Source organism: Dermacentor silvarum, chromosome 8 (genome assembly GCF_013339745.2).
Source record: "Dermacentor silvarum isolate Dsil-2018 chromosome 8, BIME_Dsil_1.4, whole genome shotgun sequence".
NCBI classification, from domain to species: domain Eukaryota; kingdom Metazoa; phylum Arthropoda; class Arachnida; order Ixodida; family Ixodidae; genus Dermacentor; species Dermacentor silvarum.
In genome coordinates, this window is record NC_051161.1 from 17,380,607 (window position 1) to 17,396,944 (window position 16,338).

Here is a 16,338-nt window from a genome sequence, read left to right on the forward strand (position 1 = left end):
CATTATCCACTGGTACACTTCCACATGATTGTAAAATTGGCAAGGTGGTACCTATCTTCAAATCTGGAAACAAAAGTGATGCAAATAACTACCGCCCCATATCCCTCACTAGCATTCCTTGCAAAATACATAATTGCATATAATATTGCCCAGCATTTAGAAAATAACCGTTACTTTTTCCCCCAACAGCATGGTTTTAGGAAAGGTTTGTCTTGTGAAACCCAGCTACTAGAATTCACTCATGATCTATATGGATGGTAACACACAGACATGCTGCATATATGTCGATTTTTCTAAAGCATTCAATCGTGTAGCACATTGTCGTTTAATTACTAAACTGTCTTCCCTTAATCTTGATTCTCTAACTACAGTAGAACCTCGCTGATTCGTTCCCGCTTAATACAATTACCCGGCTCCTACGTTTTCAATCGCACAAAATAAACATAACCCCATAGAGGAATGTCTCAAACGTTCCCGGAAGATACGATTATTCGGCAGCAACGCCCAGCATTGCGGCAAACTGTGTTCGTATGATACGTTCTGCAGCGAAATACAGCAGCGAGAACGAAGGCTTGCGGCCACCGGTTGAGTGGTTTGGCTTGAGTTCTTGTTCTAAGTCGCTGTTGCTTGCATCACTGCATTTTTTTTTTTACAGATGGCGAAAGGTTCGGACTGCCAGGTGCAGGATCCACGCTATGGATATGTCTACGACATGTCGGGGCTCAAAAAAACCTCTGCTGACTACGAGGTACATGCTTCTGGCTTCACATACTTAATCAACATCTGCCAGCCTTTGAAGTCTGCGAAGTCTGGATGTACAGGAGCTGCGGTGTGCCAGACTAAGCCTGCTGACGCAGAGTTCAATGTGGACGCTGGTAGGTGATACTACTGCTCCAAAGCACTGTTGCAGTTTGATATGACATTTGTGAGTGTTAGTTACCTGTTTCCTTCACAATAAAGACAGTGTGGGTCATCTATGGCGATGCCACTTTAGGAATGTCAATTTTGCTGCAATGGAAATGGTGGAGCCACCTGTCATTGCTATGGTGGAACGCGCCCTTCACGCCCCTTTCCAAAGTAGTGACAGCTGGTGGCGCCACCTGTCACTGCTATGGTGGAACGCGCTTTTCACGTGCCTTTCCAAAGCAGTGACAGCTGGCATCACTGTCCCATCGCAGCGAAATCGACATTCTCTGACTAGCTTCACTGCAGATAGCATACACTTCAATGTTATTGTTAATATTGTTAATAACAATCAAGTAATGCCCGTGAATGTTATGTCAAACTTAGCCCACTGCTAACTGCTACCTATGCGCAAAATTCGAGCTGAAATCATGCAGCTAATTAGAAGGATCATGTACACCTGGCACTCCTATTTATTCTACTGAGTACATCTCTAGTAGTGATGTTGTTGGTACCAGTTGTTTCTCATATGGCTTGTTTACAGGGAAGCCCAACAGCACGCTGGTGTACAGAAATGGCTTTCTGACCCTGACATATGCCCAAGGTTCCGGTGGCTGCAAAGGAAGCTTCAACCGGACCTCCGTCATCACTTTTGTGTGTGACCACTCAACAATGGGCTGGCAAGGTCCCGAATTCCTGTCGGAATCCGAAGATTGCACGTATACATTTGAGTGGCGCACCCTGCTGGCCTGCCCACCGATCATCAAGAGTGAATGCAGTGTCTCGCTTGGCAAGGCAGGCCTGGTCGACTTGTCGCCTCTGTCAAACCCCAGGAATAACTACATTGTGACAGCAGCCAACGGGACGAAGTATGTGATCAACGTGTGTCGCAGCGTCGTCTATGGCCCTGGTGTGTATGATTTAAGCTGTTGCGGGTGATAGTTTTATCTGGGCATGTTATTTGGAAGCCTGTCACGCTGAAAGCCTAAATCCTAGTGCACTGTCTTTAAATGTGCAGTAAGTCATGGGGACATGCCTGAGGTAGATTTTTTAATTCTGGTGTTCAGTTGGTGTTTGGTCTATTATGTTACTGGAGGTCGCATAAAATGCTGAAGGATGTTAAAATTTGTCTTAAAGCCCTATTGTCGTGGACATTATTATTAAGAGAGAAACATACTTGGAATGCCATCTTTATTCATAATTTTGCTACCTAATACTGATATGCCCCCTTTAAGTCTCTAAGAGAGTCTATAGGGACTATGCAAGGTTATGCTTGGACGTGTCTTACCATAGGCCCTTGGCAACATCAAGACGCTTGCAATATGTATAATTTACAGCATATTACTGGAAATATTCAAGTGCAACTATTTGTTGTGTTTTGTCACATTAGTGTGTTTAGTGTATTAATAACCATAGAAGTGGTGCTTGATACAAAGGTATAATAGAAGTTGAGCATTAGTTTATCATTAGTTGCTTTAATAATATATTTGTTAATGTATTCAAAAATGTGAAACCAGTAGCACATTGTGTGAAGAACTAGCTTGCAGCAGTTACTTCGTTATGATGAGTATTTATATGTATCCGTTTTGGTTAGCACCCCTCATAACTTGTTTTTAGCCAGTTTTCACAATTTCTTAAGAAATTTTTTACAGCTATGCCCTTGTCAGGAAAGTCTGGTGAGCGTCATGGATGAGACGTCGTGAATTAGTTGTTCATTATCATTGTCATCTTTGGTGCATAATTCTCACATCATCTTTCGTATTTTGTTCCATTTTGCTTTTCAAGCTTATGCCCGTGAGTAGTGTTCTTGTTTTTATAACCCTCACCTTTGTTCTTTCTCTTTTGCAAGGGTGTCTCAAGCCCCAAGAAATTCCATCTCTTTTCACTGCAACAAATTGCCTGTTGGTCTTACTTTGTGTTGAATTCTTCTCTAGCAAATAAGGTGCCATATTGTAGACTTGGCAAATATTATTTTCTAGCAAATAACACTTTGTATTGTAGATCTAGAAACCATCTTGAAGCCTATTTCCTATCTCTGTACTGTGGTAATAGTATATTAAACAAATTGTTTGATCTTTGTATTTCAGGTTCAGCCTGCGTGAAAACAGCTGGTGCTTGTGCAGTTCTGAAACCTCATGTGTAAGTTTTCCCTAATATGTGTAAAACTGCTGGCAGACAAGGTCTTTTTATGAATTAGTGCCACCAGTTAAGGCAGTGGGAATAATTTTTTTGGTCCAACTTGGCTGCTTCCTCGGGCAGGGGGCTTATGGAGAACCTTTTCTTCAAAACTGATAACGCACTGGAGTGTGCGAAGCCTTTCAATAGATTCCTACCGAATTTTTTGAAAATGATCTACCAGTTGAGATAAAAGAAGCACAATCTTTGCTGTCCCCATTTCTCCTCAACATTGCACGGGTAGCGCTGATCGCAATACACTGTCTTACTTTCTCTTCTTTCCACTCTGCACTTAATAAGAGAACTAGAACAGAAACGAAAATGTCACAGTATAGGGGGAGCAATGCTGTCAAACCGGATGTGCGCTCCTGTCAGTGGTGATACTATACCTTCAGTCATGCTTTGGCCACGCGCTCTACTGTTCGCGTTTCATTTGACGTCGTTAGTACTTAGATTTAGGAGTGCATTAAACATTGTAGTGGGGTTCAAATCGATCTTTAGTCCTCCACTACGGTGTCTATCATGAGGCCAGTGTTGCTTTGAGGCATTATACCCCGAGTCAATGACCGAGTCCCTGGAACTTCATATAGTGAGGGCATCACGCGACTGTGAGCGAGTACCATATTCAAGATTGATAACAGAATTTTTTTGCATTGTAGAGCCTAAACACCAGCTAACTTTGTGCAATGCAGCGAAAGCTACAGATTGTCAGCCAGTTGTAGAATGGGAACCACGTGTGTTGAGTAAAGGTGCTCTCGCCCATTGCACACTGCTAATCCTTCAGAAATTGTTCCACTTGACCATCGTCAAGCATGCAGGGGATTAGTGGAGTGCAATAGATGACCCTTCCTTGTTCACATTTCTGGTTGGCAGGCACCAACTGTAGTACGCAGTTGCCGAGGTGCGGTGTCATTAACCTTTTCTGGTCCACACCTCTCAAACGAAGTTGAAAAATTTATATTACATGCATCGGAATCACAAAAGTAATGGGGAAAAAAAAGAAAATGCTCCAACTGGAGTTTTTGGCTACAAATCAAAGGTTTTCCTTATGACCTGCCATAAACTCAGTGTATTGTAGGCAGTATAAGGATCTTCAGACGTCTCAATTCACAATCGTAATGGTGTAAAATTTGGCCACATATTATTTGAAGGCCACTTTTGTGTCACCTAAGGCAGGTTATATGCATTAAGGAGCAGCTTCCTAAAATAGAGCCCAGGGGCCTAACCTCAGCGTGATGTAGCGCAAACATGAAATTTTAGGGGAAGCATATTTTGCTGCAGCACAAAGTTGACAAATTATGTAGAGCATTGTTGACACTCGCATTTCTGAAAATAGTTTTGTTGTTTGTTTTTCTCAATATCTAATTTTCTGCAAAAATTTGGGGGATGCTTAAGCTTCGCCTTACTGATTACTGGCAAACACTGGCAGCGAACGCTATGCACGTAGGCGAGCTTTCTGGTAGAAACACAACCTCTTACGTGGGCCAATTCCGGAGATAGTGCACAACTGCGCCAAAGAAATTACATCATTTTTTTCAGGTTCCCGTGTTTGTTTCACACTTTTAATATTTTAGTCTGAAGATTTAACATGAAAGGCATGCGCTGTCGGTGTTTTGTTTCATGACATTTGTTTGTGGGCTGTCATTCTCGGTATGAGCAACTTTGGTGATAGAACTTTATTGCCGCATAGAATATACAGTATACAGTAGTTGACCAATTTTACGGACCTCGCGGGGAGCGAAAAATAGTCCGAAAAATCGAACAGGCCAAGAATTCGTTTACAAAGACAAAAATTATTGCGCTTAGAGTGGCTTAGAAAAATCCCTAATAATGCCCTGCCTTGGAGGACAGGGCATTGCTTGGAAGCGATCAGATTTGCTTGGATTTGCGAAAGAGTGACGTCGTCTCTGTATACAGTCGAGATGAGCGTCACCGCGTTGGCGCTCTCAGTTGGTGAAGATCCCACGGAGATTGAAGAAACCAGCCACGTTTCTTCGCAGCACTTGGCTCTCACTAAGGCACAGGAGGTGGCGTCGATCACAGAAATGCGAAGCAGCACAAGCACGCGCAGAGATGCGACGTCGTCTCCGAGACGCACCTGCTCTGTGGACACCACGTGCAAAATAGCAACCAAAAAAGATGAATGCCGCATTCAGTGATTATGACGATAGTGCTGATCGAAAAAAAAAAAAGAAGTGCCGTCCCCTGGAGCGTATTTTCGGCCAAGGAAGAGCGGGCATGGCCTCAGACAGGAGGATAGCAAGTGCCTCCCAATCTTGGAGGCCATAGAGCGGGCCACCAGAAGCAAAGTCTGGCCAAGCCACCAAACATTCAACATGGCGGCCTCCAAGATTGGGTAGCGTGGCTCGGAACGAGCGATTTAGTCGGGAAAATCAAACATTGGCACCTAAATTCGTCCGAAAAATCAGTCACGAAAATGCATTAGCTCTATGGGAACCCTGACGGTGCATTTATGAAGTCTGGAATATCCATTAAGTCCAAATTTTCGGAGTCTGAAAAATCCGTCAGCTACTGTGAACCACTTATAACGTAACCGCTTATAGTGCAGGATCGGTTATAATATGGTCTTTTCAGACTACCGTTAATTTTTTCATTGCACTCTATGTACATGCGTATCGCTTATAGTGTAGTTGCGGGTGATGAAATACCGGTTGCAGTATACGGATACTGCCTGGAAGTTGGCAGTCAGTCGAGACGGCGAATGCTCCCCTCAAGCAGCACATATACTCTGATATACTCCAGCGCCGCGCTGCGCCGCGCCAGCCACGCATTCCAGCATTCCTCGCGCGGAGTGGGCATAATGACGCAATGGTGGAAGTGCGCAAAAGCATGTCCGCTGCCGCAGCTCTCTGTGCATAACAAGCATCGTGTCATGCACGCGCAACCAAAGATGAATACATCTCACTCGATGACCATGGAAACTTGATGTCAAAACGCTATAGTGAGAAAGCGTGGCAGCAGCAACGAGCGAATTGACCTTCATGCTGTGTCTCACATCAATGCGAACTAAGCCACGAAAACGCAGTGCACAGCAGACCGTGCCCCTGTTGCAGATGGCTTTCAAGATACAGCGGCTGCCTGGGTCGCCTGCAGTAGTACCCCCTCCCCCCGGAGCCTTGTGCGTCGCGGAAGACAGTACGCTTCCTTCCCTTGTGTGCGCGAGATCGAGCCGTGATCGCGGGCTCACCCTCGCACGCTTTCAGTCACACATACAGCATACGGCAACGAATTTATTGCCCTTGGACTTTCTACCGAACCTCGGCGACAGCGACAGCAGAGATGTGCCTGGAGTGTCCATATAATTGCTATCGCCATAAAATTGTTCTTTTGGTTATAGTGTGGATATTTGCGGCTCTGGCGACTTAGGTTATAAGCTTAGGATATGGCAATTTTCGCTCACGGGACGCTGACACAGACGTCGGTTTTTATGCAACATGGGGCCTTTAACACTATCACAATAAAACATTAATTCCTCAGGAGTCATTGGACCAGAAAGGATTAGCTGATCCTTTAGTCGTATATGCACGATTCAAATACAGCTGTGTAACAGCCATGCCATTGGCATGTCCTTGATTTTCAGCACCCAGAACATTGGCCAGGTTCAATTGCCTCCAGTGTTTGAGGATGGCATTGTCAAGATTAAGTACACATCAGGTGACATCTGCCAGACAAGGAGCTCGCGTAGCTCCCCAGTCCGTATGCAGACGGTGATTGAGTTTGAGTGTGACAAGAACATTAAGGTGGGTACCTGCCTCTTTATTTACCTTCCTGACAATGGTTGTGAGCTACTCTAGAAGTTGCACTGAGGAAGTCGCACTGATTGCTGAACTAGTGGAAAGTCGACATGCAGTGCTGCTTTTATTTACACAATGTTTACGTGTTTACAGAGGTTTTACGGTAATGCGTTTAATGTTTTCAATGACATTTCACTTATTCAGTATTTATGCAAATAAGTTGCAGTGCCAATAAAAGGCATTTTCGCAGCATCTTTTCAATGTTATGTTTTCAGTGAAATTTACATTTTAACCTTATTTTGCTCCAAGGTGAGTGGTAAATTCAGTGGAAAGCCAGTACCTAACCCTATTGCAACAAATAAAAAAATAAAATATAATAATAATTCTGTAGGTGCATTCTTACACACGACTTTCTTGCTGGCTGTTTTGCTTTTTGTGTTTTCAGTCTTGCAGAGTTAGTCTTTGCGGTGTCATTTCATAGTGTCATAAAGCCCTGTTGGACGATTATAATTGTCATGCTATGCACCTAAGAAGTATCTCAAATTATTCAGGCTGGTTACCCAATCTTGCTTCGGGAAGAAAGGTGCACATACTACTTCCAGTGGCGCACTGCCTACGCCTGTCCCATGGCGGAAGATGCAGTGTACGACAACTGCACGGTGGTTCATCCACTTACAAGTAAGTTAGGGTGGCTTTGCTGTGTCATTTGATAACTAAGCTTTGATAACTTAGTCGCCATGCTTCCCAAGGTAATGCTATCTTTGCTTACCTCCTCTAGTTTTGTGGCCATATTTCCCACTGAGGAAACTGGGTGCTGAAATGTGCCGACTTTAAGCTTATCCTGATACCAGTGTATGATTTGTCTTCTTCCAAGGGTTTTTGTGATTTGTGGGGCCGATTCTGGAGGCAGTGCACTCAAATGTGAGGGTGGCCAATCCTGGTAATGCTATCGCATTCCGGTTTTGTTTGCATTACGGTATTGCATTGAGTTCTCGGGTTTTGCGTCAATGTCTCGCGAAGTAGACCTAGCGGGGGCTCTCTCACATAGGTGAAGTTTGGAGATGTAACGCATGTACAGCTTTCATGTCAGCACGGAGGAGTTTGGAGGGGAATCACTTGGGTAGAGTTGCTGGTTTATATGACCCAAAGAACGTTTGTCAACGTCTTGATTGGGAGGTGCACTTGATCCATTTTCTTCCAAGGGGTGTGGATGCGTTACACACACCAGTATTTACAAGTCTACATGCACCTTGAAGCCAATAGTGGCTTGTTATTGATAGTGATAGAAGCCATCTAGAAGCAGCTTTGTGTCCTTTGATTCCCACAGTGCAGGGTATCTGTTCCAATTTTATTTCCTTTTGTTATGTTTATCAATCTGTAGTTACTGGCTTGTTGCCCCACCAAAATAATTGGCAATTCCATAATTCATAACTACGGTTTTGGTTTGCTTTCCAGATATTCAGCTTACATTCTTTAGTCTTTATTTGCGCCTGAAAATACTTTTTTTTTTCCCACAAATTTTTCATTGCCTTTTTTTTTCCGTGTATATTTTTCTCATTGAGTTTACCAGTTTTTTCCGACAAGTTGTCCAACAAGTTTTCGAGAAGCAGCTTAGAAGGAGCACTGCACCATATGGCAATGCGACTACCATATTTACCTTGTGGGGTCTCACACGGGCTCTTGGGACAAAGGAACGACAACACAGTAGTGCTAACAATCAAAAGGGCAGTTATTGCGCCTTTCATACACCAATGCACACTAGCCGAATTAGTACAACCAATAGAACGTTCACATGGGCACGCGACAAATCAAGGAAGTCCGACTCACCGCGACCCGACAGCGAGCGAATATGTTCGCCCCACTGTGACACCATCGCCTAGTCATTCACGTGTACGGTCACACGAACGGTGGCGCGTTCGGAACGATCCGTGTTCGTCCATACCGGTGTCCTGCTCTTAGCCTCGCGAGACGGTCCCGCGAAGCATTCGTGCGTGTTGGTCGCCGATCCCAAGCCAAAAGAGGAAGCGCCTTTGACCTTTTTCTCCCAAGTCACCCTGCCGTTCGGTGGCGTTAGCATCGCGACACTCGCACCATCTCTCGCAATGCGCTGCAACCACCACGACCGCCGCCGGCACTTAGCCACGTGGTGAAGCCGGATTACAGGGGACGCATGAGAGTTGCGCATCCCCACAACCTGAATCTACCCCGCATCTTTTTTTTTTCTAAGAAAATGGGTCTGAAAATTGCTGTCGCGTTACATTGAGATACGAAACCAAAACCGTGTTGGTGGTGTTGGTCAGACGCAGTGTCAGTACCGTCGCAAGATGATAACAGAGCACATTTTCGTGAAGGTTGCTATGGGTTCATTTTGTGCTCAACTACGATCTGAAACAGTATTCTGTCAATCGCTTTCGGAGTTACTATCACTTTCGTGAGATTTCGCACGACTCGGCGCCGGACACTTTTGGCATATATGGCCGCCAGCGATTCTGGCGCTGTGCTAAGCTCGCTATCTGCGCACAAGGCCAGGAATGCTGTTGGCTGCATACTTTGACAAGTTGAATGCCGATCAAGTCATGCACAATCTCACGAAAGTGATAGTGGTATCTCTAAAAGTGATCACTTGAAAATGCCACCCCTATGTGCTTCATATCTGTCACCATTTGCGCTTGAAAGCACAAATGGTCTCGTGAAGCGTGGATCGGCGCACGCTTGAAACGTCCGCATCGCTCACTGACCCCCACCAGAAGATTAAGCGCCTTCCACCTTTTGCTCCGAAGTCACCCCGCTGTTCGGTGGCGTTAGCATCGCGACACTCGCGCCATCTCTCGCAATGCACTGCAACCACCACGACCGCCGCTGGCGCTTAGCCACGCGGCGAAGCCGGATTACAGGAGACGCGAGCTATGCAGGGAAAACATCGGGGGACGCGTGGGAGTCGCGCAGCCCCACAGTGGGTAGGCAGTTGCATAATGGCTGGTTCCCTTAAGTCACCTTTCCTGTAGTACAGCAGTGTTGTGCGGTGAAGCATATTAAGAATGGAAAGCAGCCACTGTTATGGGACATTGTGTTTCTTGTACCCATGTGGACGCGCCGTCCCCGCTCACATTATAAACACCGAGGAACCTAATAACTGTACAGGCAGCCGATCAGAGCTGTTTGTGGCATTGATGTGGTGCAGGGAAAAAAGAAAAAGACACTTTTTTCAATTGTGGTATCGTGGTGATCTCCTCCTTTCCACTCGGTGAATTTCCCGAATTTTGAGGTCCACAGGTTGGCAGATATGATTGCACAAGCACACAGTGATGCTGTACCACTGATGCCTTTGTGACATCGCATTTTGATTTCTTTAGAAGTTTGCACTTTCGTTGTGACAAATTGTGCACCAGAGAATGACCTGTGTACGTAATTCCTGTCCTATTAATACTTTTTTTTTCCTCCTATACAATCGAACTTCATAAGTCACACCTGACAAGAAAATACCTTCATTATATTTGATATTTGTTGTAAGCATTGTAATTTGTTGAGGAAAAAAATTTACTTTGTTATATTTGATAATTCATTATATCCATGTTCTTACGTTCAGGTTAAACTGCAGTCGGCTTTGTAGTTTTTTTTAATACTAATGTTTACTGCTTCTCTCAGTTTTACATTGCTTGACATTGCTTACATTGCATGCTCAATATCTGCTTGAATTAATGTTTATTAAGTCTCCTGTCATTCCTTCTTTTTTTTTTCCTACCATACAGATGAAGAATTTGACCTGTCTCCGCTACGAAGCGTATACCCTGTTAATGTGACTCACGATGGAAACACTTACTCTATGAGTGTATGCGGGTCTTTGCCAGCAGACCTCTGTGGATCAGGAGCTGGTAAGTGTTACATTCTCTCACTGTCAAAAGCTCAACTTGGACTACTTCCAATGTCCTAGCCTCAAGTCATCGACTTTGTTAGTCCTACAAAAACACTTGTGTACCGCTCATTGGGTGCACGTTAAAGAACTCCAGGTGGCCCAAATTATTTTGGAGACCTCCAGTTGAGCGTCCTTCATAGCTCTAGTGTTGCTTTGGTAAAACTCTTGAATCAGTCAAAATTTTCTCTTTTGCATGCTTGTTGTTGGGGCAAGCAGACAATGTGGACTTAGCTGAGCTGCAGTTGTAACTTGCCTGTCCTGCATGTATTTGGACACGCTTGGAATTTATAAACCTTCTTCCTTTTCGTGCATGTGTCCACCAGGCATGTGCGCCATTGACAACAAAACTGGCAAGGGTGTGAGCTTGGGCAAGGCCAACGGGCAGATCCACTTGATGACCGACGGAGGGATGTTCTTGAAGTACGATGATGGCGACAAGTGCCCCAATAGCCTTTTCTTATCTACTGCGAGGCGAAGCAGCATGATCCAGTTTATGTGCGCCTCGGCTGGCCGCTCCCACCTGGGACCACAGCTGCTGCACGTGGACAGCAACTGCAACTACTACTTTGTGTGGTACACCGAGCGGGCGTGTCGTAGGGTGGTGAGTGCGCACTAGTTCTTGGCTTGCATTCATAGTTCTGCAACAGGTGTGTGCAGTGACGTTAAAACAAACTGCAACAAAATTTTGGACTGTGTAAAATGTCTACAGTTTCACCTAGTGTAGATATATAGCAGCCTTTGTATGAAATTTTCTTTTTTGAAATACGAGTAGATGCACAACGAAAATTTAGTAAAAATGGTCCTTTTTGATAGTGAAACTGAAAGCGCTGCCAATACCACTCACCGGAAATGACGCTGAACCTAGCTAGAACATTGAGAACCAACACAACTCTTTAGCATGACCTCCGAGATTAGACGGTGCAGTGGTAAATCTTGGAGATGTGCTGGGATATGCATTGCATCCTCCAACCACCAGATGCAGTTGTCATCTGCTAACATGCCATATAAAGACAGTAAATAAGAAAGTCTGACAACTTTAGCGTTGCAGCTGTGCTGTTTGCTTGTCTAGTATATACTACTCATTTATTACCAATTTAGCTTAAGTTAAATTTTGTTGCAGTTTGCCTATAACAAAAGTTTTTCCATCTTTTCGAAAGCCTGCTTTTAGACATGAGTGAACAGATAAAACAGTAGTTCTGGCTTAGTCGAGTGCAGAAGTAAGGTTTAAAACACTATTCTTTTGCAAACGTGGATTAAAAAAAAAAGGGTCCCGATGCCTAGACAGTCGCCTGCAATAAACAGTTGATGCAGACATAAATTTATCTCTAGCATGCGCTTATCTTTAGTAGCTTAGTGGCTGTAAACACAAGTGGCAGAGCAAAATGTTGCTTCAGGCAAACAAAACAAAAATCGACAAATTCTACTATGGTGAAGTTTCTTAGAATGCAAGCTTAATGTAAAAGTGGCCAAGTTTTCAGAAGTTACTTAGCAAAGATTGTTGTTCAAAGCTAAGAAACTGCTAAGAAACGAGGTTAAGAGTTCAAAGCGTGGATGTGGTAACAGCTGTCTATCGATGGAAGAGGAATGCAACAGTGCCTGTGCTAATTTCAATGCATATTGAACTTATATGGTTAAAATTAATCCAGAATGCAAGCATCTCTCAGAACTCGAGCCTAGCTCTGGGATAGAAAGCCGTGTCAGCTTACCTCAGAATGCATGTGTTGGTTTATAAAGACATTATTGTTTTTCCTTAAAGCCGCGTTTGGCAAACATTTACTGCATTAAGCCGCCTGGGACACTTTTTAATTGACAAATGTAAGCATCATTGGTACTTGCCTGTGATGCATGTTGTTAATGAGCTATATTAGTAAATTAAATTTCTACAATACCAAAAAATGTCAGAGGAGGCTTGATAAGCCAGAAGAGAAGCAAAAATGAATGACTGGTGGCAATGCTGCCTTGAAGTTGTTGCACCAGTTAGCCATGATGTCATGAAAATTGGTTTCTGGTCAGGCCTAGTTCACTTAGCGGTAAAGGTGTACTACATTGTATTCTGAAGGAGCCAAAGACTGAACATAGCAAGATTTGAGAACATTTACCACACCAAAACAGCCACAATGTGAGATGTGAGTTTTTGATGTCACACTGACATACCAGCACTGAAGTTTTGGTGTGAAATTCAAGAGGGAAGTTGGGCATTCATTTTGACTACTAGTAATCAATCTCTTACTGTTAAATTTAGGAAAATACTCTGTCAGTCTACTCTAATTAGTGTTCCTCTTTAGTGTCTCTTTAGCAGTGTTGTAATGAATGCACGGGCATTGCATTGTCATTTGCATGTTTAACTGCATAAAATGTAACGTGTTCATGCAGCTGCACTGTGTTGTTGACGAAGGAGCGGAGCAGTATGACCTGTCTCCCCTTATCAAGTCGACGGGCAGGCACACGGTGTTGAATTTGGTGGACCCTGGATACACGTACTACATCAATGTCTGCCAGCCTGTTCACGCCATGGCACCTTACCACATGCTTTCCAATGCTGGCCTCATCAGGACCTCTAAGACAACAGACTCAGTGGAGGTACAGCCAAATGATTTTATAATGAAGCACTCGTGACCTCTGAAGTCTTTCATTATAGAAGTTACTGCGTTTTAAACATTGTGCGCATTTGCAATAGACCAGGAGAAACATGGCAAAAAAAATTTTAGAAATGTAACATAAATTCAAAAGATACCTTGCGAAAGAACATCAGTAATTTTTTTTCTAGACGCTTTGTCTGATAGATTGTTAGACTGTAGCCAACGTTATGGCATCAAGGTTCATGGTGCACTCTGCATCTCTTGTTGTGGTGTTGGCCGGCGTTCCCAGTGTGCACTGCAGTTCAGTGGCAGAAGTGGAGGGCTACTTGTGCATGCATTGTAAAGGAACAAATCAGCCACCGGGAACACTTATGTTCCTTCATTGTACAGGTAGATTCTGTAGAAGTGTCCACAACACATGCATGTGACTAGCATACTTAAGCAACAGGCTTCAGACATTGTGAGTTGTATTTATGTACTACAGTGTAGACCGCTTATAACGTAAGTCACCAGAGTCACGAATAACCGCATTATAAGTAGTACCGCACTATAACCAAAACAATTTTTTTGCTATAGCAATTATATGGTCACTCCAGGCGCATTTATAGCTGCCGTAGCTGTCGCCGCGAGGTTCCGTATGAAGTTCAAGGGCGATAAAATCATTGCAGTATGCTGTATGTGCGACTGAAAGCGTGCGAGGTTGAGCCGGTGATCGCGTCTCAATCTCGCACACGCAAGGAAGGAAAGCAGGAAGCAAGCGCGCTGTCTTCCGTCGCGCGCAAGGCTGGGTGGGGGGGTGGGGTGCGTTTACTCTGAGCGCGCACGCCCACCTGCAGGGGCCGCTGTATCTCTGTATCTTGAAAGCCATCTGCGACGGGGGCACTGTCCCCCGTGCACTATGTTGCACTGCGTGCACTGTGCTTGTGCATGCGTGACACCATGCTTGTTAATGCGGCGACAGACGTGCTTTCGAGCGCTCCCCCCATTACGTCGTTCTACCCGCACCTCTTCAGGAATGCTGGGATGCGTGGCCAGCGCGCATTGGTGCGCCGGGTGAAAAATATGAACGGAGTTATTCACGCGCCAGGAACGTTGGAACACGCCCGATGGCACGAGACGCGCCGGTTGTTCGCCACCATGACGATGCGAAGCTCAACGTGCGCATTTGCGTTACATTGGAGTATATCTGCGGCTTGAGGGGAGCGTTCGCCGTCTCAGTTGACTGCCAAACTTCCAGGTAGCCGCACTGTAACCTGTATTTTGTCTCCCGCAACTGCACTATAAGCGATACGTGTATACATGGAGTGCTAAGGGAAAATTAACGGGAGTCTGAAAAGATCGTACTATATCCGGTCCTGCACTATAAGCGGTTAGTTACGTTATAAGTGGTCTATACTGTAAATATGTTCTATCATTCTAACAAATACCATATTTACTGAAAATAGGTCGAACACGAATGCAGGTCAACTAGCCGAGGAAGGAAAAAGAAAAGTTTCAAATATAGGATAACCTATTGTACCCCCTCCCCTCTTTGGACAGATGAAAAACTTTGAACATGACACCCTGATGCACCTTTATTTGCTCTAAGTTCGGCTACTAAATCTCACTAGTCAATGCCACGAGCGGCATTCTCGTTGGAACTGCCAGAGAGGAACTGCCAGAGAAGTCATCCTTGTAGGATGCTTCTCAGGGCAACATGGTTGGTGCAGGATACCTTAAAGCCAGTCTGGATAATCTCCAGACTCGTTTATGGTAGATGTGACAGAGCAACCCTGATATCTCGATACTTTTGCTAGCTTTGTTCACGAATATATTTTCGATGAAGAAAAGGAAGGTTGACCTATATTTGAATAAGTATGGTAGGTCTTGCTGTTTAGAATGTACCACTATTTAAGTCAGTCAAGTGCAAACAATTTATGGTTAAATAACATTTTGTACTGTATTTAATGAACCTGATAGCTCTCATTGGCTTCATTTCCATTTGTGGCTCCCAAGAAAGATCTTTTTTTCTATGTCATGAAGCTAAAGGGCTTTAGGTAGTGCATACGATAGCCTAGTCATTCTGGTTTATGCAGGCATTGGTACTGTTGTCTCCCTGAGCTCGTTGGATGCACATTGCAAATAGATTTTTTTACCGAAAGCACTGCCATGAACAGCAGGGAAGAATACATGAGACACATTGCTGGACTAACAGCTAGACATTTAATGTACCATTCGACTCATAGTAGCAGCACTTATTGCTTGTCATGCTGATGGTTCATTTTTACGCTGACGGACTAGTTCTTATGATGAACTATACTAGCCTTTCTCTTCTTGTGCTAGAAGAATTGATGCAACAATGCATGATTGCTTGCTCCCGTCCGTTGCCATGGCTTCTCAAATTTTGTGAGTCGGCTTGTCTTTTCTAAAACCTTGATGTCATGAAATTGCATAATGCAATGGTGTCGTTGAAATGCGAGATGCCTTTTGGGGATGTGTTCTTTACGCAGGCATGTCTAAGAGTAAAAATTTTTCTTTCAGAGCTTGGGAGAAGTGTTCATGGAGCCCTTCAACGACTTCGAAGGTCACGTTACACTTCTCTACGTGAACGGCTCTCAGTGTGCTTACAACTCGTCGGCATCCAATAGAGCGAGGGTGATATTCGTCTGTGACCCATCAACAACTGTGGTGGGAATTTTGATCGTTTATATAATATGCACTATTTCATTCATTCGTGCTCCCTTGTTGGTTTGACCTTAACCCCTTTTAAATACCAATGACGAGTCAACTAGTCATGGCAAAGGCTGCAACACCTTCCATTTTGACACATGAGTAAATTATACACCATGTTTTGTACTACTTTTTCAACAAGAGCAGTAAAAGCATTATAAACGTTCCCGGTATGATATTTTTAGGAAAGAGTGGAATTAAATGCGGAGTTTAAAAAGCTCTGCACTTATAATCAATTTTTCTTTTTTCTTTTTATGGTGCTTACAGCCAGTAACTGAAGCAAAAGTGACCATCTGTGAAGGTG

The 16,338-nt window shown here is 44.1% G+C and overlaps 1 protein-coding gene across 1 annotated transcript in view; it reads left to right on the forward strand.

The window, feature by feature from the left end:
- LOC119461963 (cation-independent mannose-6-phosphate receptor-like) overlaps positions 1-16,338 on the forward strand; it is an 84,226-nt gene that overhangs the window by 48,712 nt on the left and 19,176 nt on the right. Inside the window, 9 exon segments of the mRNA XM_049672416.1 lie at positions 656-875; positions 1,448-1,813; positions 2,991-3,042; positions 6,680-6,839; positions 7,385-7,511; positions 10,583-10,705; positions 11,070-11,347; positions 13,120-13,326; positions 15,846-15,992. Coding sequence (XP_049528373.1) covers positions 656-875; positions 1,448-1,813; positions 2,991-3,042; positions 6,680-6,839; positions 7,385-7,511; positions 10,583-10,705; positions 11,070-11,347; positions 13,120-13,326; positions 15,846-15,992 — 1,680 coding nt within the window.